The 22,688-nt window shown below is 38.4% G+C and overlaps 1 protein-coding gene across 1 annotated transcript in view; it reads left to right on the plus strand.

Moving 5' to 3' along the window:
• Window positions 1–22,688, plus strand: part of CNTN4 (contactin 4) — a 501,156-nt gene that overhangs the window by 300,698 nt on the left and 177,770 nt on the right. The window contains exon 5 of the mRNA XM_029243779.1: window positions 8,176–8,373. Within this exon, the coding sequence (XP_029099612.1) occupies window positions 8,176–8,373 (198 nt within the window). The remainder of the gene's footprint in view (window positions 1–8,175; window positions 8,374–22,688) is intronic.

Genomic DNA, 22,688 nt, shown 5'->3' on the forward strand with positions numbered 1-22,688 from the left:
TCTCAATTTTAGTGCTTGTGATTGGTCTGTTTATATTTTCTATTTCTTCCTGGTTCAGTCTCGGAAGGTTGTGCTTTTCTAAGAATTTGTCCATTTCTTCCAGGTTGTCCATTTTATTGGCATAGAGTTGCTTGTAGTAATCTCTCATGATCCTTTGTGTTTCTGCCGTGTCAGTTGTTACTTCTCCTTTTTCATTTCTAATTCTATTGATTTGAGTCTTCTCCCTTTTTTCCTTGGTGAGTCTGGCTAATAGTTTATCAATTTTGTTTATCCTCTTAAAGAACCAGCTTTTAGTTTTATTGATCTTTGCTATCATTTCCTTTTCATTTATTTCTGATCTGATCTTTATGATTTCTTTCCTTCTGCTAACTTTGGGGTTTTTTTTGTTCTTCTTTCTCTAATTGCTTTAGGTGTAAGATTAGGTTGTTTATATGAGATGTTTCTTTTTCCTTGAGGTAGGATTTTATTGCTATAAACTTCCCCTTAGAACTGCTTTGCTTCGTCCCGTAGGTTTTGGGTCATCGTGTTTTCATTGTCATTTGTTTCTAGGTGTTTTTTGATTTCCTATTTGATTTCTTCAGTGATCTCTTGGGTATTTAGTAGTGTATTGTTTAGCCTCCATCTGTTAGTATTTTTTACAGATTTTTTCCTGTAATTGATATCTAGTCTCATAGCGTTGTGCCTGGAAAAGATACTTGATATGATTTCAATTTTCTTAAATTTACCAAGGCTTGATTTGTGACCTAAGATATGATCTATCCTGGAAAATGTTCCATGACCACTTGAGAAGAAAGTGTATTCTGTTGTTTTTGCATGGAATGTCCTATAAATATCAATTAAGTCCATCTTGTTTAATGTATCATTTAAAGCTTGTGTTTCCTTATTTACTTTCATTTTGGATGATCTGTCCATTGGTAAAAATGGGGTGTTAAACTCCCCTACTATGATTGTGATACTGTCAATTTTCCCTTTTGTGGCTGTTAGCATTTACCTTAAGTATTGAGGTCCTTCTATGTTGGGTGCATAAATATTTACAATTGTGATATCTTCTCTTTGGATTGATCCCTTCATCATTATGTAGTGTCCTTCATTGTCTCTTGTAATAGTCTTTATTTTAAAGTCTATTTTGTCTGATAAGTGAATTGCTACTCCAGCTTTCTTTTGATTTCCATTTGCATGGAATGTCTTTTTCCATCCCCTTACTTTCAGTCTGTATGTGTCCCTAGGTCTGAATTGGTCTCTTGTAGACAGCATATATATGTGTCTTGTTTTTGTATTCATTCAGCTAGTCTATGTCTTTTAGTTGGAGCATTTACTCCATTTACATTTAGGGTCATCATTGATAAGAATGTTGTTATTACCATTTTGTTAATTGTTTTGGGTTTGTTATTTTAGGTCTTTTCCTTCTGTTGTGTTTCCTGCCTAGAGAAGTCTTTAGCATTTGTTGTAAAGCTGGTTTGGTGGTGCTGAATTCTCTTAGCATTTGCTTGTCTGTAAGGTTTTAATTTCTCTGTCGAATCTGAATGAGATCCTTGCTGGTTAGAGTAATATTGGTTGTAGGTTCTTCCCTTTCATCACTTTAAATTTGCCCTGCCACACCCTTCTGGCTTGGAGAGTTTCTGCTGAGAAATCAGCTGTAAACCTTATGGAGATTCCCTTGTATGTTATTTGTTGCTTTTCCCTTGCTGCTTTTAATATTTTTTCTTTGTATTTAATTTTTGATAGTTTGGTTAATATATGTCTTGACATGTTTCTTGTTGGATTTATCCTGTTTGGTACTCTCTGTGCTTCCTGGACTTGATTGACTATTTCCTTTCCCATATTAGGGAAGTTTTCAACTATAATCTCTTGAAATATTTTCTCAGTCCCTTTCTTTTTCTCTTCTTCTTCTGGGACCCCTATAATTCGAATATTGGGACTCTCAGAAGTCTCTGAAGTCTCTGAGACTGTCCTCAATTCTTTTCTTTCTTTTTTCTTTATTCTGCTCTGTAGAAGTTATTTCCTCTATTTTATCTTCCAGGTCACTTCTCCGTTCTTCTGCCTCAGTTATTCTGCTATTGATTCCTTCTAGAGAATTTTTAATTTCACTTACTGTGTTGTTTATCATTGTTTATTTGTTCTTTGGTTCTTCTAGGTCCTCGTTAAATGTTTCTTGTATTTTCTCCATTTTATTTCCAAGATTTTGGATCATCTTTACTATCATTACTCTGAATTCTTTTTCAGGTAGACTGCCTATTTCCTCTTCATTTGTTTGGTCTGGTGGGTTTTTACCTTTCTCCTTCATCTGCTGTGTATTTCTCTGTCTTCTCATTTTGCTTAACTTACTGTGTTTGGGGTCTTCTTTTTGCAGGCTGCAGGTTCTTAGTTCCCGTTGTTTTTGGCGTCTGCCCCCGGTGGGTATGGTTGGTTCCATGGGTTGTGTACACTTCCTGGTGGAGGGGACTAGTACCTGTGTTCTGGTGGATGAGGCTGCATCTTGTCTTTCTGGTGGGCAGGACTGCATCTGGTGGTGTGTTTTGGGGTTTCTGTGACCTTATTATGATTTTAGGCAGCCTCTCTATGAATGGGTGGGGTTGTGTTCCTTTCTTGCTATTTGTTTAGCACGGGGTGTCCAGCACTGTAGCTTGCTGGTTGTTGAGCGGAGCTTCGTCTTAGCGTTGAGGTGGAGATCTCTGGGAGAGCTATCGCCATTTGATATTACATGGCTCTGGGAGGTCTCTGGTGGACCGGTGTTCTGAACTCAGCTCTCCAACCTAAGAGGAGCAGGCCTGACACCCGGCCCGAGCACCAAGACCCTGTCAGCCACACGGCTGCTAGTGTTGGAGGGTCTCCTGCAGAGGCAGGGCATGGCTGTTGCTCACTGCAGGGACAAGGACACTGGCTGCAGAAGTTCTGGGAAGTACTCCTGGGTGTGAGCCCTCCTATAGTCCACCATTAGCCCCACCGAAGAGCCGGGTGTCAGAATGGGAGAAATTATTTGCAAATGAAGCAACTGACAAAGGATTAATCTCCAAAATTTACAAGCAGCTCATGCAGCTCAGTATCAAAAAACAACCCAATCCAAAAATGGGCAGAACACCTAAATAGACATTTCTTGAAAGAAAATATACAGGTGGCCAACAAACACATGAAAGGATGCTCAACGTCATTAATTATTAGAGAAATGCAAATCAAAACTACAATGAGATATCACCTCTCACCAGTCAGAATGGCCATCATCAAAAAATGTACAAACAATAAATGCTGAAGAGCGTGTGGAGAAAAGGGGACCCTGTTGCACTGTTGGTGGGAATGTAAATTGATAGAGTCGCTATGGAGAACTGTGTGTAGGTTCCTTAAAAAACTAAAAATAGAAGTACCATACGACCCAGCAGTCCCAGTACTGGGCATATACCCTGAGAAAACCATAATTCAAAATATTCATGTACCGCAATGTTCATTGCAGCTCTGTTTACAATAGCCAGGACATGGAAGCAACCTAAGCGTCCATCGACAGATGAATGGATAAAGAAGATGTGATACATATATACAACAGAATATTACTCAGCCATAAAAAGAAACGAAATTGTGTTATTTGTAGTGAGGTGGATGGACCTAGAGACTGTCATACAGAGTGAAGTAAGTCAGAAAGAGAAAAACAAATACCGTATGCTAACACATGTATATGGAGTCTAAAAAAAGAAAGAAAGAAAGAAAGAAATGGTCATGAAGAACCTAGGGCCAGGACGGGAATAAAGACACAGACCTACTAGAGAATGGACTTGAGAACACAGGGAGGGGGAAGGGTAAGCTGGGACAGAGTGAGAGAGTGGCATGGACATTTATACACTACCAAATGTAAAACCGAAAGCTAGTGGGAAGCAGCAACATAGCACAGGGAGATCAGCTTGGTGCTTTGTGGCCACCTAGAGGGGTGGGATAGGGAAGGTGGGAGTGAGGGAGACTCAGGAGGGAAGAGATATGGGGATGTATGTGTATGTATAGCTGATTCACTTTGTTATAAAGCAGAAACTAACACACCATTTTAAAGCAATTATAGCCCAATAAAGATGTTAAAAAAAAATAAAAAGAGCTGGGTAGGCTCCAGTGCTGAGTCGCCTCAGGCCAAACAGCCAACAGGAAGCTTCTGCCCATTTTTAGTCAGATTTTTTTTTTTTTTGCTACTTAGTTGTAGTTCTTTATATCTTTTGGATATTAACCACCTTATCAGATATATGATTTGTAAATGTTTTCTTCCATTCAATAGGTTGCCTTTTCAATTTATTGATGGTTTCATTCACTGTGCAGAAGTTTTTTAGTTTGATGCAGTCCCACTTGCTTATTTTACCTTTTGCTTTTGATGTTACATTCAGAAAGTCATCTCTAAGCCCCATGTCAAGGAGCTTACTGCCTATTATTTCTTCTGAGAGTTTTATGGTTTCAGGTCTTACATTTGAATCTTTAATCCCCTTTGAGTTACCTTTTGTGTATGGTTCAAGGTAGTGTTCCAGTTTCATTCTTTTGCATGTGACTGTCCAGTTTTCCCAATGTCATTTACCAAATTATTGTTCTTTCCCTATGGTATATTCTTGGCTCCTTAGTAGTAAGTTTACTAACCATATATGTATAGGTTTATATCTGAACTCTCTATTCTCTTTCATTGATCTGTGCATCTGTTTTTATGCTAATACCATACTGTTTTAATTACTGCAGCCTTGTAGTATAGTTTGAATTTAGTGAGTGTGATGCCTTCAGCTTTGTTCCTCTTTCATACCTTTAAAAAGAACAGATAAGACAAGTTATATGTTGTGTAATTTTTAGTCTTACTACATATTTCCCTGCTTTGATGTCTGCATTATCATTATATTATATTACTCATGCTCCTTACTCATTGTTGTGGGCAAATAAAAATACAGTATTCCAGGTAGTGCTCTTTGCTGTGAAGAAAAATAAATTAATATTATTTTTAGAGACTTTCCCCCTTCAAGAGGCTCAGCGTTTAGCTCAATGTGCTCTCACCAGTGCACCAGCCAAGATTCTTTGGCTAACCTTTGCACTTTGGGGTTCAACAGTATTTTACAAAGGTTGCATGTTGAATTGATGTTAGTTACCATCCTTAGCACAATCCATTTGAGACTTGTCTTCAGAACTATGGTTTGTTCCTTTGTCTACAGCATTGGAAATGGTTACAGTGTTATATTACTATTACAATTTCGGAAACTTATTGCAACTTTATTTCAACATTTTGTTGTTTTCTGTTGTTTATTGTAACTTAATGGCTTTCCCCAGAACTGAAGTAATACAGTTAATAATCTTTATATTATACTTACCATTTCTTGAATTGAAATCGTTGCATTAGTTCAGGGTTTCCCAACCTAGGTTTTGTGACATATTAATAATTTTTTAGAAAAACAGTGTGTGGGTGGAGGGGTTGGGAGGCGGTTCTATATCAAATAAGTTTGCATGGCTTACATACTCTCTAAGAAATTTGAGGAACGTTGGAATGTTAAAAACCTCTTGGAAGTCCTGAAAGGAAAAATTTTTAAATCAGTTAAACTTTACTTAATCCAGTGCTTCTTAAAGTCATTTGGTCATGTAACCTTTTTAAATTTGAGGTAGACGGGGGTGTAGAGAACTTCTGTTAACAGGGAATTAATATTCCAAGGACCACAGTTTAGAAAATCCTGCAGAATATGTTTACGGTTGTTTGCATCTCCAACTAAAGCACTAAGTAACAAAATCAGTGAAACCAAAATAATTTACATAGATCAACAGCATGTTCATTGACTTTTGTTCTTATATTTACTTTAAAAATGATTAACTTTTAATGGTACAGATGTGCTTATGACTCAGAGGGCTTTCACGTAACTTGATCATCACCACATACCTGTATCACATTTATTAATTATCCCCTTTTGATGGATTAAGAAATTGAAAGGGAGAGTGTTTAAATTTAAATGGCTTTCTTTATGGAATACAGGTTTGAGTTTTGCTTTTCTCGTCATTTTCTTTTTTTACTCCAATTAGGAAAATAACAAAGCAGATGTCTTTTCCTGATATGCGTGGTCCATACAACTTTCTAGTTACTAAACTGTCCTTCTCCTACAAAATTAAGAAAGCCTTGTGGCACTAGCCACTAGCAACAGTTTTGAAAAATATCTTCAGGAAAAAATATATATATACAGTTTATATATGTGATTATAACTCTCCTTGGAGAAGTGTGTGTTAATTAATATTTTGCTGGTAAATTACTTTCTAACTTATACCTTGTGACTTTGGATATGTTAATTGATTCTTAAAACTCTCTTATAGTTAATTAGGGGATAAGCAGTGTTCTCTTCATTGTTCATAAGAGAAAATTGAGAAGCTCAGAGATTACTTTGTTTTCCTGAAACTCACATACCAAATTGAGAGAGGAGTACATTGCTCTGTGCTGTTTGTTAAATCTCCTGTTTTTATGGGAAAATTGCCGTATCACATGGTACTTCTTCATGACCTATTAGAGGGGCTTTTCCTCCCCCAGATTTTAGTTTCTTGAGGAAGTAACTAGCTTTTTGGGAAGCACTTGTTTATTTACACTGAGTATCCTCTTGACATCGGCATGGGGTTATTTCTAATCACATGCACATGTGTAAATAAAATGATTAGCTATTCTCATATAAACATAATTATATCTCTCTAAAATAATGCGTACGGAAATGTTATAATCCAGTGATAAAGGGAAAGAAATCTGCATGACGACTCCTTTGTATGCAAACAGTGGGTTATTTAAGACAGAATATGTTTCCTGTTGCACATTCAGTTATTGAGGCCAATTACAACTGGGGACTCACTGAAGTACTAAACAACAAGTGCCTTTTCCAATAGTTAGTATTCTCTATACAAAGCTGAGGTGACCTTTCTGCCATTTTCCAAGGACACTCCATACATTTAGAATTTAGGCCAGGATCATATTAAAGAGCAGCATACAAGAACACAACCAACTAGTTCTGAAACCTGAGACTCCCTTTGCTTCTAGTTGCTTCCTCTTCCTGCCTAAAATAACTTTTGAAAATAAAACAGGTCATGTTGGCTAATCAGTGCCAGTGGGTACTATATCACTTCTCCAGCTTTGAACAAATCTGGGGATCACACTTTAAAGAGAGGAATCATGGAATGCCTGGAGCTAAAAAGTTTGGTTTCCTCAGAGCACAGTAGTTCACTGCAGCAAATCATTTAAACTCACTGTCATTTAGGTTTCTTTTCTGAAATTGAAAGCATGGGCTGACGTGCTCGTTCACAAAACATTCACCTAGTTCTTAAGAAAACTTAGATCTTTCAAAGGAATATTTTCAGGTATTACACTCATCCCACTGGCATTCTGGGATGAGTAAGTGTTTGTGAGAAGGTCGCTCTTTGATGGCTGCTTTATAGTCACTCCCTTACGTATGTAATAATTTTTTCAGCTAATTTTCTAAAAATACAGATTTGCATTTATGGGACCAGGCAACCAGTCATTGTATGTTTAGTGAGTATTTGCTACAATATTAAATCCCCATCTCACTAAAATAGTGGGAAAGGAGTTCAACCTCACAAGTGAGAAGGGAGTAAGAATTTGCATCAAGAGTAAGAGGCATTGGGAAAAGACTGGATTGAGACTCAGAATTGTCTCTAACTAGGGCTGAGTTTAGATTCGTTACTTTGTTCCTCTGTGCCAAAGTTTCTCAGTTAATGGAAAACTATAAAATGTATTGGAAACCCGCAAAGTACTATGCAAGTATGTGGCACCGTGATGTAATATTATGATTATTATCTATCAATTGAAAGAAGTGATCTAAATAGTTTCCAGGGTATATCAAGATTGTAGACTCTCTGGGTCTGTAATTTGAGCATTAGCTCTGTAAGTAATTACATGGTGCTTGGCACATGGTTAGCAAACTATAAATGCTTACTTACTCCCTTGATTTAAAGAGATTGGACTTCTCTTAATCGGCTATCAGTGTACCTTCTAGTCATATAGGAATAAAATCTCAGTGACTGATGGTAGGAAGATTATAAATGCTTTAAGGGACTGTAATTACTTCCTATTGATATTTAGCCCGCTGATAAAGGACCATTGGGCAGGAATATGAATTTTTAACTTGACCAGTTCTTTCATGAGTACAGTAGAGTTCTTACAAAAGACATATTTGTAATGATGATTCCTTTTGCTTTCAGAGCTGAGCTATGCCTGGATTTTCAATGAATACCCTTCCTATCAGGATAATCGCCGCTTCGTTTCTCAAGAGACTGGGAATCTGTATATTGCCAAAGTAGAAAAATCAGATGTTGGAAATTATACCTGTGTGGTTACAAATACAGTAACAAACCAAAAGGTCCTGGGGCCACCCACACCGCTAATACTGAGAAATGATGGTGAGTTTTCAAAGGGATATTCGTAATTCTGCTTTTTGTGATCATAGGTTGAGTTCAGGAGGTTGTTATGTTATTGGCATGCAAAGCTTGACTGTGTCAATTAAATTCAAGAAAAGTTTAATGCTTTCTACATTCAGTACCTATATTTCCTACACTTATGTAAGAAATAAACCCATGAATCCATTTTGAAAGACTAATTAGAAATCTAATTGCTAATCTCAACAGGAATGGAATGTGGATTTAGGTGACTATAAATAACAAAGGAATCTATTTCTTGTTTCTTTCCACTTAAATTGTGTACACAGGCAAAATGAAGTAGAAGGTTAAACAATTAGCTCATTAATCAATTCTATGTAATTTAGTATTCAGTGTCCAAAGAGAACTTCTAAATTATCCAAATAACTTCTGGATTTATGATACTGAAGACATAGTTCCAACCACAGTTAAATGCAAGAATGTCAAGTCTTATTTGAGATAGAAGTTTTAATTCCCCACACTTTGGTAAGAATATTTCAAGAAAACATATGAGTTTCACTTTACTTACTTAGATGGATGGCATAACAGTATATGGTAGTTCATCATGTGCGTTTTGAAGACCATCTTGCCGATTTGTATGCCAAATTCTAATAGCACCATGCCTTTTCCCCACCATGAGTCCTTGTACATTCACGATGAGTATTTATATGTATTCTGTTCCCTCTTCTTGAAATGCTCTTCCTTCTCTTGGTCTCTTGACTAACTTATACTGGTCCTTCCAGTTTCTTCAAATATATTACTTTCTCCAGGAGGAGACCCCTCCCCCTCAACTATGCTGTATCGGGTGCCTTCTTAAGCCACCTCTGCAGAGAAAGTCTGAGCATCCTTACAGCATAGACCAAGCTTGAATTTTTGAGCAAATAATGTAGATTTCAATCATTCATTTACTTATTCATGCATTTAACATATGTTCATTTAGCACTTGCTATGTGGCAGTCACTACTCTGGGCACCAGTGAACAAAAACCATAAGACCCCTTCTCATGGCATTTACATTGTTCAGAGGATACAGGTACAAACAACCAAACATAAAGAAAACCCAAAATGCAGTATTTTAGATAGTAATAAATAAATGAGTATGATGAAACAGAGGTTCTGTGGGGCGGAATGTCTACTTTAGACAGGGTTGTTATGCAAAACCTTTCTGAAGGGATGACATGAGCTGACACCTGAATGATAAGAAGTCTGTCCTGTGAAGATCAGAGGGAGGAGCTTTCCAGGCTGAGTTAACATCACATGCAAAGGCCCTGAGGCCTAAAAATAAATCACTTGGCATGTTCAGAGAGCAAAGAGAATGTGAGCCTTATGGAGCATAGTGACCAGGGAAGAGGGTGGTTTGAGTTGAGGTTGGAGACTGTTTTGTTTCAAGTGAAACAAAAAGCCATTCGAGGGTTTTATGTAAGAGAGTTATGTATGTTTTTTTAAAAGATTGCTTAGCTACTGTGTGAAAAATGGACTTTTAAAAAAGTGCGGGTCAAAACTGGAAGTCCAGTTAAAGACGGTTGCCGTAATTCACTCAGTAAACGGTGGCAGCTTGAACTACCGGGCGGCAGTGGAGAGGAGAGAAGGGGATGGATTCAGGATATAGATGCAGTTTGCTGCCAGGACTTGCTGATGCATTGCCTGTGGGAGGTGGTGAAAGAGAAAATCGAGGATGACACATAGGTTTCTGGCACAGCAGCTGGGTGGATGGGAATGCCATTTACTGAAATGGTTTTACTGAACAGGTCTACAAGGGAGAAATTCAGAATATTATTTTAGTCATTATTTATGAAACCAAAAGCATAACTTCTCCCTTGGCAACAGAAAGAATTGTTTGTTTTGTGCTTCTTGGTCCATCTCTCTATCATAATATTCATCTGGTGTATTCATATTTACTTGTCAGCCTGCCCTCCCCCACCCCGCTGACACTGACATGTGATCAAGCACAGACCACAGTTGTCATCCAGTTTGGTGCGAGGGTGCAGCACAGTGCTTGCCACACGGCAAATGTTAAATGACTGTGTTGCATTAAGCTGAGTTACATTGAATAAAACTGAACAATCTCATCAGTTGAACAAAGAAGGTAGGCAAAGGATCGATTCTGTTAAAAAGCTATCAGTGCCGTCTCTCTAGATCTAAGGATAAAAAATCTGTTTCGAGATATGTGTTCCAGGGGCATTCTGTACTGAATTATTTAAAAATACAGCCCCTCTGGCCTCTGCCCGTAATACGCTTATGCCAAAATGTCCATTCAGTGGTGTTGTCCATTTTGGTATATCAAGGAGAAAATATAGTCAAATATTGACTCTGATGCACTAAGACACAGCCCAGGAGAAACATCACCCAGAGTTGCTGCTTCAGAGAGAAGGAACAAAAATTCAGGAACACGGGAAGTCCACAGTCTTCCTAGGTGACACAAGTTGGCCACAACTCTGCCTTCCGCTTGGCTTTTAGATTTATCTCGACTTGCTTAGTATATCTTCATAGAGATGACAAATGTGTTCTATTAGAATATTTTATCACAAAATTAGCAGACTAAGGATCTCATTCTTCAGCAATTAATGCCCATTCATTTCTAATTTCCATGAGAGCTGCACGGTGAAAATTCATAATATGTCTTTCCCATTTAGGCTGGAATACATAAAATGGCTGCTCGAACTGTAGTACTAAACACAAAATAGATTCTTTAATTAGCTCTTGTCTGGAGGTGAGAGAAAAGGGGAAAGATAAATCAAGAAGAGATTGCAAAATAAAAATGGCATTCTTGTTAAAGTGTACACTGTGAGAATGAAATCAATGAAATCATCGTTCTGCACAGTCTGGTATTTAGTGACTGTATATTAGACTGCTAAGTGCAAGGTGAGCATAGAATTTGTATAAGCATCTCGATAACTGAAGCTCGCTCAAAATTTCATAGCCTCCTTCTGCCTCCAAAATGTGGATAAGCAAGGCAATGGAGCTTTTTGCCTGCACTGAACTCATTGGCATGGCTGATCATTTCGCTTGCTAAGTGCAGATGTAGCTTAAAGAGCTAGGTATCCTCAATATTTAGGTTATTTCTTTAGAGTTTCAACTAAGCAGTCTGGACTGTGACTGTTTCCAGCCCCAAAGGTTACCATGAGTCAGAAGTGAACAGCGGACAGCTCCCATCAGTCCATGTTCCTATCAGGAACCAAGGGTGGTGTGCTCCATGTTGATCCCACTGACCCTCTTTAGCTCTCTCCCCCAACACACTGTGGTTCTGCGAGACCTTCATACTTGTTCCCTTTTCCCCAGCTCTTCACATGGCTCACCCCTGCCTACATCTCAGATCATGACTGAAATGTAGGGCAGGGTGTTGAGGAGGTAAGCCAGGTTCCCTGGGTGGAATCCAGCCCCACCACTTATTAGCAACGCGACCTTGGACATCAGTTTAACCTCACCTCACGGTATTCTCATCAGTCAAATGAGGACAGCAGTACCTACCTCAGAGGCTTACTCCGTGTGTGAAATTATAGGTAAACTGCTTTGAACAGTGACAACACAGCAGTACTGTTTTGTACATCAATAACTTCCCTACCTAAGATATGCTCCACAAATTATATTTTTAAAAAACAGATTACAGAGTGAATGGATACTGTTATCCTTGTTTTGTAAAATGTATGTGGAAAATGACAGAGAAAGCTGGAATCCTACTCTCCAAAATGCTAACAGCGTTAAACTTTAAAGCAGTTAACTTTTAGTGGTAAAATGTTCCGTTCTTATTTTCTTTCTGCTTCTCTGTGTTTTCTCATTTTTCTTCAGTGATTAGAGATTTTCTTTTTGTTTTAGAAAAATGTTTGGTGAAAGGGATATTCACATTTTATCGGATCTAGAAGGCACTTAGAGATCACCCAATTTTACACCTTTATTCTTCGAGAAAGAAGGGAACTAAGGACCAGAGAAGTAAGTCAGGACAGCAGTGGGATCAAATTCTTAGTCTCCAGTTACCATGCTATTTAACTGAGGTTCAGAAAAGATTTTTTGGCCTCTGGATTTACGTATTTACATTATGATTTTGCAAATTTTATTTTGGGAATTCTCCTAAAAACTGTATGTTATTTGTAGTGTTCATCACGAGGAAGTACTATAAAACTGAGAGCTGGACAAATGTGAGAGAATTTTACATTAGAGTTAATATTTATTTATCTAGGTTTTTTTCCCACACTGCACGGCATGTGGGGTCTTAGTTCCCCAACCAGGGATCGAACCCGCGCCCACTGCAGTGGAAGTGCGGAGTCTTAACCACTGGACCACCAGCGAAGTCCCTTATCTGGGTATTTTCAAATCTGCTTTGAAATGATAATAAGACTCATTATGTGGGAAAGTGCACCAGTTGCATTGGTACCGTGAAAGAAAAAGATTTAATTGAGAAAAATATATCATAATTATTTTTAGCACAGATACTAAAGTAGTCCAAGGATCAGTATTAACCCAGTTGCTGGTTATTGATGATAAGCTTGCTCCATTGTTTGCTTCCTCCACAGATTTCAAAGAATTGTACCTATATTTCCATAAACAAAGGTAATGGACCACCCATGGAGCATAACCAGGAGAGAAATCGTAGATTTAGATGATAATCATAATGGCTACTTTTTCTGTCTTTAGTTATTACCCCTGACTTGCTCTAAAATGGCTAAAGATAAAAAAAATTAGCAAAAATTAGGACAGTCTTGGGAAAATGAGATCAGGTCTGTGAGGTTGTTTATGTACTTTACGTAAACAGGTATGTAACTGAGCATGAAAAATTATTGTATGGCCTTTGCCTTTTTTCTGTGTTTTCCTTGAGACTGGCTGGGTATTGGTTGGGCAGTTCCTTATTTTGCTTATTAGAACCAAGACAAATGTTGAGCAGTTTACAGCCAGTGTGTGTCTGATGGTTCTTTGCTTTGCACATTGGTTGTTAAATATTTTTGAATATTACTGCTAATTAGAACTCTCAATAGAAGAGCTACTAGGGAACAGGAAACAAAGGATTTATCCTATCTTAGAATTCACATTCTGCCTCTCTCTGTCTCTCTTTCCTTCCTCCATCCCCATATTTTTATACATTGATAAGCATATATATGTAGGATGTGTGTGTATAAATATACATGTATTTATATACACTATATATATTGTCTCTGGAAGTTAAAATGTAAGATAGTTTTCTGAATGTTTATTATACTTCATTGTAAATTTAAATTATTAAAAATCTGTATTCTCAATATAACAAAATAACTGACCATATTTTTCTAAGTCCTGACCCATTTCCCCAAGCCTAGTTTTATTTAGCCATGAAAACATTGAACAAGGTCAGCATTGAAGCATTTAATCTTCTCAACATAAATCAAATTTTAACCTAGTGGACAAGAGACCACCTGATAACCCTAGCAGCCTAGAGTTTCAGAGCAGTCTAAGGTGGGACAGAAACGGACGTGCTGAACATAGGATCGAGAGTGTCCATCATCAGTGCCATCCAGCTTTGTCTTGTTTGCTGTGGCGCCACCTAGGATGCAGTAAAAGAAGGGTAGCACTAAAAGTCAAGAAGAAATAAAAAGTCATAAGATTCTGAGGTGTAGTCCCAGATCTACCACTAACTCATGTGAGACAAATCATGCCATTTGCTTGGTCCTCAGTTTTCTTAGCTATAAAAATGAGTGATTTATAATAAGTTATATCTAAGGGTCCTTCTAGTTGTTTTCTGAGTTGCCAGTCACAATTCTCTACCTTACTTTACTCCAGTGTCGGCATTTGCACAGGCCACATAATGTCAAATACAACTCACCACACAGATCCTGTTCATTGGATCAGATTTCTTCTTAGTGCTAACAACCAATCCTATTTGAATGCAAAACTAGGTACATTCACTCTTTCAGGCTATCACGGGTCATTTTGTGAACCTTAACCTCTGTGGCCATTGGATTTCCTAGTGGCTCAGAAGACTACATTCCCTTCAATATTCCAAATTTAAGACCAAAGACTAAAAAAATAGAAAAGAGAAAGCTAGAATATTCTAGAATATTCTGGATTATCGATGGAGTGTAATGTATTCTTCATTATGATACTTCCATCTGTTCATAGTAAACTTTCCTAATATTGCCCCAAATTGGGTTAGATCCTCAAGTGAGCATTAACAACCACAATGGGCCTTCTTGAATAGATCAGCTTCAATTGTAGGCCATTTAATTAACCTAGCCGTCAGATTAAAAACCTAGGCATTAAGAGGATCTCTTTTTGATTGTAAACTTGATCTAAAACCTTTTTTTGATGATTTAGCCTTTAGACTGGCAAGGGTGAAACTTCTGCCTGGCAACAGGCAGAGATGTGCCCTTGACTTGCACATAATTTTATATTACCTAAGATCTAGGGTTTGTCCCAAAACACGTTGCTTTATTTTACTCTCACTTCTGATTGCAACTTTTGTGTGGCTTTGTCACAGCGATCATGTCTTTCATTTAATTCTCTGACAACCTCACATTTGAGGATCTGTGGGCATAAAACTTGTTTTATGAGAAGAGCATCTGAATGACTAAAGGATGTGAGATATTTTGCTAAACTGCCATTGCTAATCTGATTTAATAGTGTCTCAATGATCTGGATATTTTGAAACCTTGACAAGCTTAGGAACTTGTCAGTCAGCTTTAGACCTCTAGCATAGTCAGATTCATTTCAGGTCCATGGGAGCTAAAAGGTCGTAGATGGTCATTTCACTATTCAGTTAGGAAGCATCTATTAGGTACCTGTTGTGTATAGTACACTGTAAAATAAAAAGATGTGATCAGAGCCCCTGGGAGCCTGCAGTTTTAGAGAACTCCAAATTAATGAAAGGTCTAAAGTTTCATCCTTATTGGAATTATTGAATTGAGTTCCAGGAAACACATTTACAGATGGAGGGATTTGAAATGAAAGAGGACAGGAGAGGTGTCCAGCCTAGAATACAGATGACTTGGGCATTCATTTGATCATGCATTTAAGCAAGAAATGTTCATTGATTGCTTGTTGTATACTTGTCACTAGGGATACAAAAGTCTTCTATGTCCTCATAGATAATAGTCTAGCTTAGGAGCCTAATTACAACCTGAGGCAGGAGTGGAGCCAGACTGGGGAGGATGGAGAATTAAAGCAGGATTATTTAAGCTTCAGTTGTGGTAAGAGCTACCAAGGAGCAGTGAAGGTTCAGTGAGATTATGCAAACAATCAAGGTTTGTGTGTAAGGAACCCTGGCATGGTCTTGGGAATCAGCTCAAGCTTCCGTAAAGAGTTCGCCAATCTAACAGGGAGGATAAGAATTCCAGGCAGTGGATACAGTATTTGTTTAAACCAGGAGCTGGCAAATTTCCTCCTGGAGGCCATTCTTGCCTGTGGCCTGCTTTTCTAAACAAGGTTTAACATTTTTTTCCATAAAAATGTTGAGTATTCTTAGCTAACTGCTAGCTTCTCTGTAATTTTTATTGCTATTGTAAATGATATCTTATTTTTAATTACATTCTCTATTTTACTTGTAAGTGATTCAGCATTTGGCAAGCTTGCTGAAATCTTGTGAGTTCTATAGTTTGTTGATGCTGTTGACTCTCTCATACTTTGCTATCGTCCCCATTTCTTCTAAGCCAGGATTTAGCCAACCCTTAGTTTATGGGCCACATATAACCCACCACTGTTTTTGTAAATAAAATTTTATGGGAATGTAGCCATGCTTATTTGTTTGCATATTGTCTCTGGATGCTTTCCAGCTACAGTGGCAGAGTTGAATCAGAGACTGCATGACTCACAAAACCTAAATAAAATCCTTGCTATCTGTGTCTATGCAAAAAATAACTTTGCCAATCTCTGACAACAGGATAATATCTTTAAATATTTTAAGACTGTCCATCAAGACTTGTTCTTTGTGGCTCCAAAGACTTGAACTAGGACCACCATGTACAAATTAGGGGGAGAGGGACTTCCCTGGTGGTCCAGTGGTGAAGAATCCACCTTCCAATGCAGGTGATGCGGGTTTGATCCCTGGTCAGGGAACTAAGATCCCACACGCCACGGGGCAACTAAGCCCATGCCACAACTACTGAGCTCATGCGCCTCGACTAGAGAGCCTGCGTGCCACAAACTACAGAGCCCACGTGCTTTGGAACCTGCACACCATAGCTACAGAGCCCATGCGCCCTGGAGCCTGTGTGCCACAACTAGAGAAGAGAAAACCCTCATGCCACAACTAGAGAGGAGCCCACGTGCAGCAACGAAAGATCCCTCATGCCTCAACAAAGATCCTGCGTGCTGCAACTAAGAACCGATGCAGCCAAAAATAAATACATACGTACATACATAAGAAAGACATAAAAAATTAGAGGGAGAGAGAGTTGTTTAGCTCACAATATGAAGAACTTTTTAGTAGGATCAATACAAAAGTACTTCGCCAAAAAAAGACAAAAGTCAGCTTTCTTTCACCTAAAAGATGGTGGCTTTATGATTAATTGCCCAAACTGGAAACTATTAGCAAAGTACTTCAGGACTTGTTGTAAACCAGGACTGTCCCAGGCAAGCATGGATAAATAGTTACTCTACATTCATAGGAGACACCTTTCTGGAATAGTTCAGGTTATCTCTGTACTTTAACTATTAAGAAGGAAGGAAAGAGATGTAGGTTTGATTGAGGTCAAATAATGGGGTTTGTTTTCACCTCCCACAGGCTTCTGAAGTTACATTAAAACCCCAAGTGTAAGTGACATATACCCCTCAGGTGTCTTATTCCTCTTTTCCAGCACTGGGGAAGTTCTTATTTGCACAATTATTGCCTCGAATGGGAATTCACTGATTATGGGCTGGGTAGTGGTGGAGATTCCATGGACAGTCCCCTAGATCCTACAATGTCTCCTTCAACACAGGGCAAAACAAACCTTTCTTAAAAGAGTAAAATAGTGAACTCAGCCAAAGAAATGTGTATGACTAATCAGATATTTCCAAATATTTTTAGATAAATGGAATATATATCATATGATTCATTCCTCAGGAAAGGCCATGTGGGAACTTTTCATAGGACAATTTTTGCAGTTTTTCTTCAGTAGAAAATCCCACTCTGTAGAAGTTGGTAAAAGTCCCTTCTGTGGTTTAATTTACAACCGCAGATTCCAGCTAAGGCAGGTGTTGGCAAAATCTTATGGCACAAAATTCTGCAAACTGGCCTCCTTCTGCCAAGACAGTCTGTCTGCAAATTGTAGTTAAACACGAGTGGTGTGTGGCTGATTTCTCTTTTATATTCTATAATTTGGCAGTTATTCTGTCACATTCTAGTTCTTACAGACATTAGCATCAGCCTTAATAATTTTTCAGACTTTGAAAGGGAGATAATCATTGCCACAAGGTCGTCTGCAGGATCCAGGCTCTTGATTGGCGTTGTGACTGGTGCGACTCTGCGTTACTAGTCATCTCCCAATGACTAGCCCATGATGTATGTTACTTTTCCGTGCAACTTCTTGCTTTGGCTCAACACCTCATGGTTGCTACAGAAGTTCTTAAAGTACATTCCCTGGACCAGAAGCATCAGCATCACCTGGGAACTTGTGAGAAATGCACATTCTCAGGCTCCATTTCAACTTACTAATTGAAACTCAAGCCCTCCAGGTGATTTAAAGTTTAGGAACACTGGTTTTGGAAAAAACACCTAGAAATTTGTAGCATGTCTTCTTTAGGAAATAAACTCAGTTATTCCATAAACAATTAATTGTTCTGTGCATATGCCACATCACTATGCAAGGCACTGGAAAAGGTTAACTACAAATGTCATGAAGATAATGATCAGGTCTGTGGTATGCACATCGTAACCCCATTGCTATAGTTGGTGTTAAATCAATATTTATTGAATTCATTGGAATGTGAATACACCTGAGCCCCTGAGTCCTGAAGACTTTGATGTATGAAATTTTAAGTGATATAACTTTCACTATTGTAGCAGCCGGTGCTCTCACTCCAATGAATAGAAAACATTGACAATGCATTTTAATGAATTAAGACTTTTTTCACCTTATGTTTAAAATTATAGATATAGGTATCTCTATTTAGAATTGAAAGCAAGAGTCTTCTCTATAGGCAATATATATATATTTCAGTCAGGAGAAAGGAAATATTGCTGAGATTATAAATCCTGGTTGATCCTGACAATATTGTATGCACTTTTACTTTAGCTGTACCTTGGTTGTGTAGACATACCTAGGCCTTGATATCTTCCCAACTTCATAAATAGTTTGAAGATGGAAAAAGGATTCTGGAGCAGTTCCATCAATGGCCTCACCCTTTTTGCCTAATTGTTATGTAAATCACCAGAGCAGCTATAGACCAATTAAGTTCAAAAGTGTACAGGTGGTCAGAGGAATGACTTGAAAAATGCGCTCCTCTTTTAAGGGGCCTTTTGTTTCTTAAAAAATAAAAAAAGGCAACAGGTTTTTAAATTTAATGTAGAAAAAGGCCAAAATAGTTGAAATGAAAGAAATAGTCAAATAAAAATGTAGCCTGTGCCAGATGTAATCAAATTAAATGGAACGCTTCACAGGTGTTCCAAAAAATGTTCATAATGTTGTTGAAGAAAATGGCTTCCTTCTTTTTTTTATGACTTAAATACTAGGACAGTCTTTACATACAATAAAAATTCTTTAAAGAGCAGTGAAATGCATGCCATTTCATCTCTGATCCCTATCTTTATGTTCTATAACTACTGCCATAAATACCATTCAATCTTCACCATTACTGATAACTCTGTTACTTGGTTCCTATAGCCATAAATACAGATCACTGTGTGTCCACCCAGAAATCACTCCACGTGACCACATAAACAGCCTACACAGCTCATTTTAGAGAAACATGATCTGAAGTGAGTGAACTTGGACAAGAGACATGATAATACTTAAAAACAACTTCCATGCCTGGGAAGACTTCCATGTTTGAATTAATGGCTATTATGTGGCCCAGTATAAAGAGCCACATTTCTACATCTTTTCCTCCCTTTCACAAATTCCTACGTATCACAGTTTTTTCCATATGCCTTGTACTGAGCTAAGATTTGTGAGGAACAGAAAAAAATCAGAAGTACTTCCATTCCTCAAAGAAGTAAAAGTACAACAGAAGAGATGACAAATGTATAAATAGCTGTAAAGATGATAGAAAACAGCAGTGTTATTCGAGAGCGCCCAGAAGTTTATTTGTAAAATGTTTCATGGCACTGTTTTACTGAGCACCTATTAAGTGCAGAGACAAAGATAAAAGCAAGCATAAAAAAGACGGACATATTACTTGACATCATGGGGTTTACAATCTGGATGGAAGACAGAACTAAACACATGAACTAAACATGAGAAGGATACATTGTGATGAAGGCAGAAGTCACAAATAAACAAAATATTTCAGAAATTTGAAAGAGATGTTCTTTAAAAAATTGTTCAGTGAGGAGCCAACTGGTAGGCAAGACAAGATGGCAGTTAAGAAGAACATGGCTATGACCCAGCAATCCCACTCCTGGGCATATACCCAGAGAAAACCAGAATTCAAAAAGACACACGCTCCCCAGTGTTCATTGCAGCACTGTTTACGATAGCCAGATCATGGAAGCAACCTAAATGCCCATCGACAGAAGATGCAGTACATATATATAATGGAATATTACTCAGCCATAAAAAGAAACAAAATTGGGTCATTTGTAGAGACGTGGATGGACCTAGAGACTTATACAGAGTGAAGTAAGTCAGAAGGAGAAAAACAAATATCGTATATTAACACGTATATGTGGAATCTAGAAAAATTGTACAGGTGAACCAGTTTGCAAGGCAGAAATAGAGACACAGATGTAGAGAACAAATGTACAGACACCATGGGGGAAAGCGGCGGGGGTGGTGGTGGTGGGATGAACTGGGAGACTGGGATTGACATATATATGCTAATATGTATAAAAATAGATAACTAATAAACTAGAACCTGCTGTATAAAAAATAAATTAAATTTTTTTAAAAAAAGGATTTAGATAGAGGGCCGGGTCCAGAAAGAGAGCTATTACCAGAGATAACTACAAAGAGTATGGCCTAGATGTGGTAGACTGGGGAGAGCTCAGTGGACCTGTTTATTCAAATTCCTAACTCTATCCTATTGTCTCTGCATGGCATAACAAACTTTGTTTACCAAACATTTGCTTTTCCCATATTTCTGTGAGTTGTCTTCCTTCCCTTTGAAGACCCATATCCCTGCCCCCTCCTCCTTAGCTCAGGATGGCCTATAGGCTTTAACTGCCTGCCTGTCTTTGACCCTCTCATGCCTGTGTGAGGCTCCCATATGTACAAAATTAATTTGTTTTTTCTCCTGTTAATGTCTAAATTAATAAATAAGCCAAAAGAATTTTAGAAAGGTAGAGAAATAGTTTTTCCTCCCTTACATTCCCAGTTGTATTCCTGGCATCTAGGGCAGTAAAAAAAAGAAAGAAAGAAAGAAGCCGAATGCAAAAGACCACACATTGTATGATTTCATTTATAGGTAATGTCCAGAAAAGGCAAATCTATAGACATAGAAAGCAGGTTAGTGGTTGCCGGGGGCTGGGATTAGTTCTGGGATTAACTGTCAACAGGCATGAGGGGTCTTTTTGGGGTGATGAAAATGTTCTAAAACTGGATTATGCTGATGGTTGCACGACTCAGTCAATTTACAAAATCATTACATGTTTTTTACAGTAAGTCATGGGAAACAGTGAGAACTGAAGCAAAAGAGATTTGATACTTTCTGGTCATTTAAAGACTGCTGTGGGCTACAGAGTGTAGGGCGTACTAAGGAAAGGGGTACAGGAGGCTGGAGGAAGGGATTTTGAGTCGGGGCCGTAATAGGTGGGATTTTAGGATGAGGAGATAATAGCTGAGGGGACCTGGGACACTGAGCAGTGCGATTTCGGTTGCTCAGGACAAGGATGTGTGAGACATTTTTGATCCTTGATGGATCTTTCATAGTTGGATTACAGAAACCAGGTTGATATGTAGTGTTGATAGAATGAGGGAGTAGGGGGAAAACCTGATCATGGCTGAGACAATCTTGACCCTCCGTATTTTAACCTTATCATTTCATCTCCCTTCCACTCACGATACGCCACAATGTAGTTTGTCTTGATTTCCCGGGAGGACCAAAGACCTCTTTCTCTCAAGGCAGTTGTTTTTCTAATTAACACTGCTCTCGGGGTACACAGCCGCACACACAGCACTCAGAGGTGTTAACTTGTTCCTGAGCTCCGAGTCATACTACTGATGTTTATGGGATGGTGAGTCAGCTGTATGGGTTGTTTGTTAGCAAGTTGAGCAGAAGTGTGCGAATGCGGGCGTTAGCAAGCACTGTCTCTTTATGGTCCTGCGGTGAGGGCACATGCTCAAGGGAAGGCAAACCCAGCGTAAGTGCAAGAGGACTCAGAGACTGACCAGAAAGGGGGGAATGGTTTTGTATCTGAACGTGTCAAGCATGGATTTCGTGTATTGGAATTTAGTTTTGGAGTATTACTCCTGCAGTGGCCAGAGGCCATAGTAAAAGATTGAGATGAGGACTCAGGGACCAGAGTTGCAACCTTGAACACTAGTCTGTTGTGGGGCTAAAGACAAACAGTTTAACCCCTTTGAGATTACAGACTTGCTTGTGAAAGGCAGGGACAGACTAGAACTGTGGTTTTCATTTTGCGGGGGTTAAGGTCCTTTCTAGTATGGGTTGCTAGGTAAGGGTCCTTTCTGCAGAAAAGTATGCATCCATGAATGCCAAGATGAAGAATACTGAACCAAATTAACTCAAAGGTGTCTTCCAAATCCATTCCTCCCTGTCAGTCTATGAAAGGATAAAAACGAACAAGTATGTTCAACTCTGCGCTTTTGATGACATATGTCACGGCAAACCTAGCTGTCACCTGGGGTTGATGTCTTTTTTACACATTGAGGAAATCCCATTGCTGCCTCCCAAACCATGAAGCTGCAGATAAAGAGGGTCACCTCTGCAAAATGAATGGAACTGTTTCTCTTAGTCATTGTACCTGTCCCCCTCTGTTCCTTACTTTTAACCTTTCCATCTGAATCCTTCAGTCTCTTTTCCCTCTAACTGTGGGAAGCCTAAAGAAGAGATGAAACGGAGGATCCTATCATGTTTTAGTAAGCTAGATAATTTTAAACTTTATATTGGCACAGTTGAACCAGAGACCACAGGAGATGACTAGAAATTGAATAGAAATATTAAAACAATTAGTAGTGGTAGACAGTGTTAAGAATGTATGGATAAGAAATCATTCATAAGCATTTAGTTATAAAGCGTGGA

This window comes from Monodon monoceros, unplaced genomic scaffold (genome assembly GCF_005190385.1).
Source record: "Monodon monoceros isolate NGI ecotype Baffin Bay Population unplaced genomic scaffold, NGI_Narwhal_1 Super_Scaffold_3, whole genome shotgun sequence".
Taxonomy (NCBI): domain Eukaryota; kingdom Metazoa; phylum Chordata; class Mammalia; order Artiodactyla; family Monodontidae; genus Monodon; species Monodon monoceros.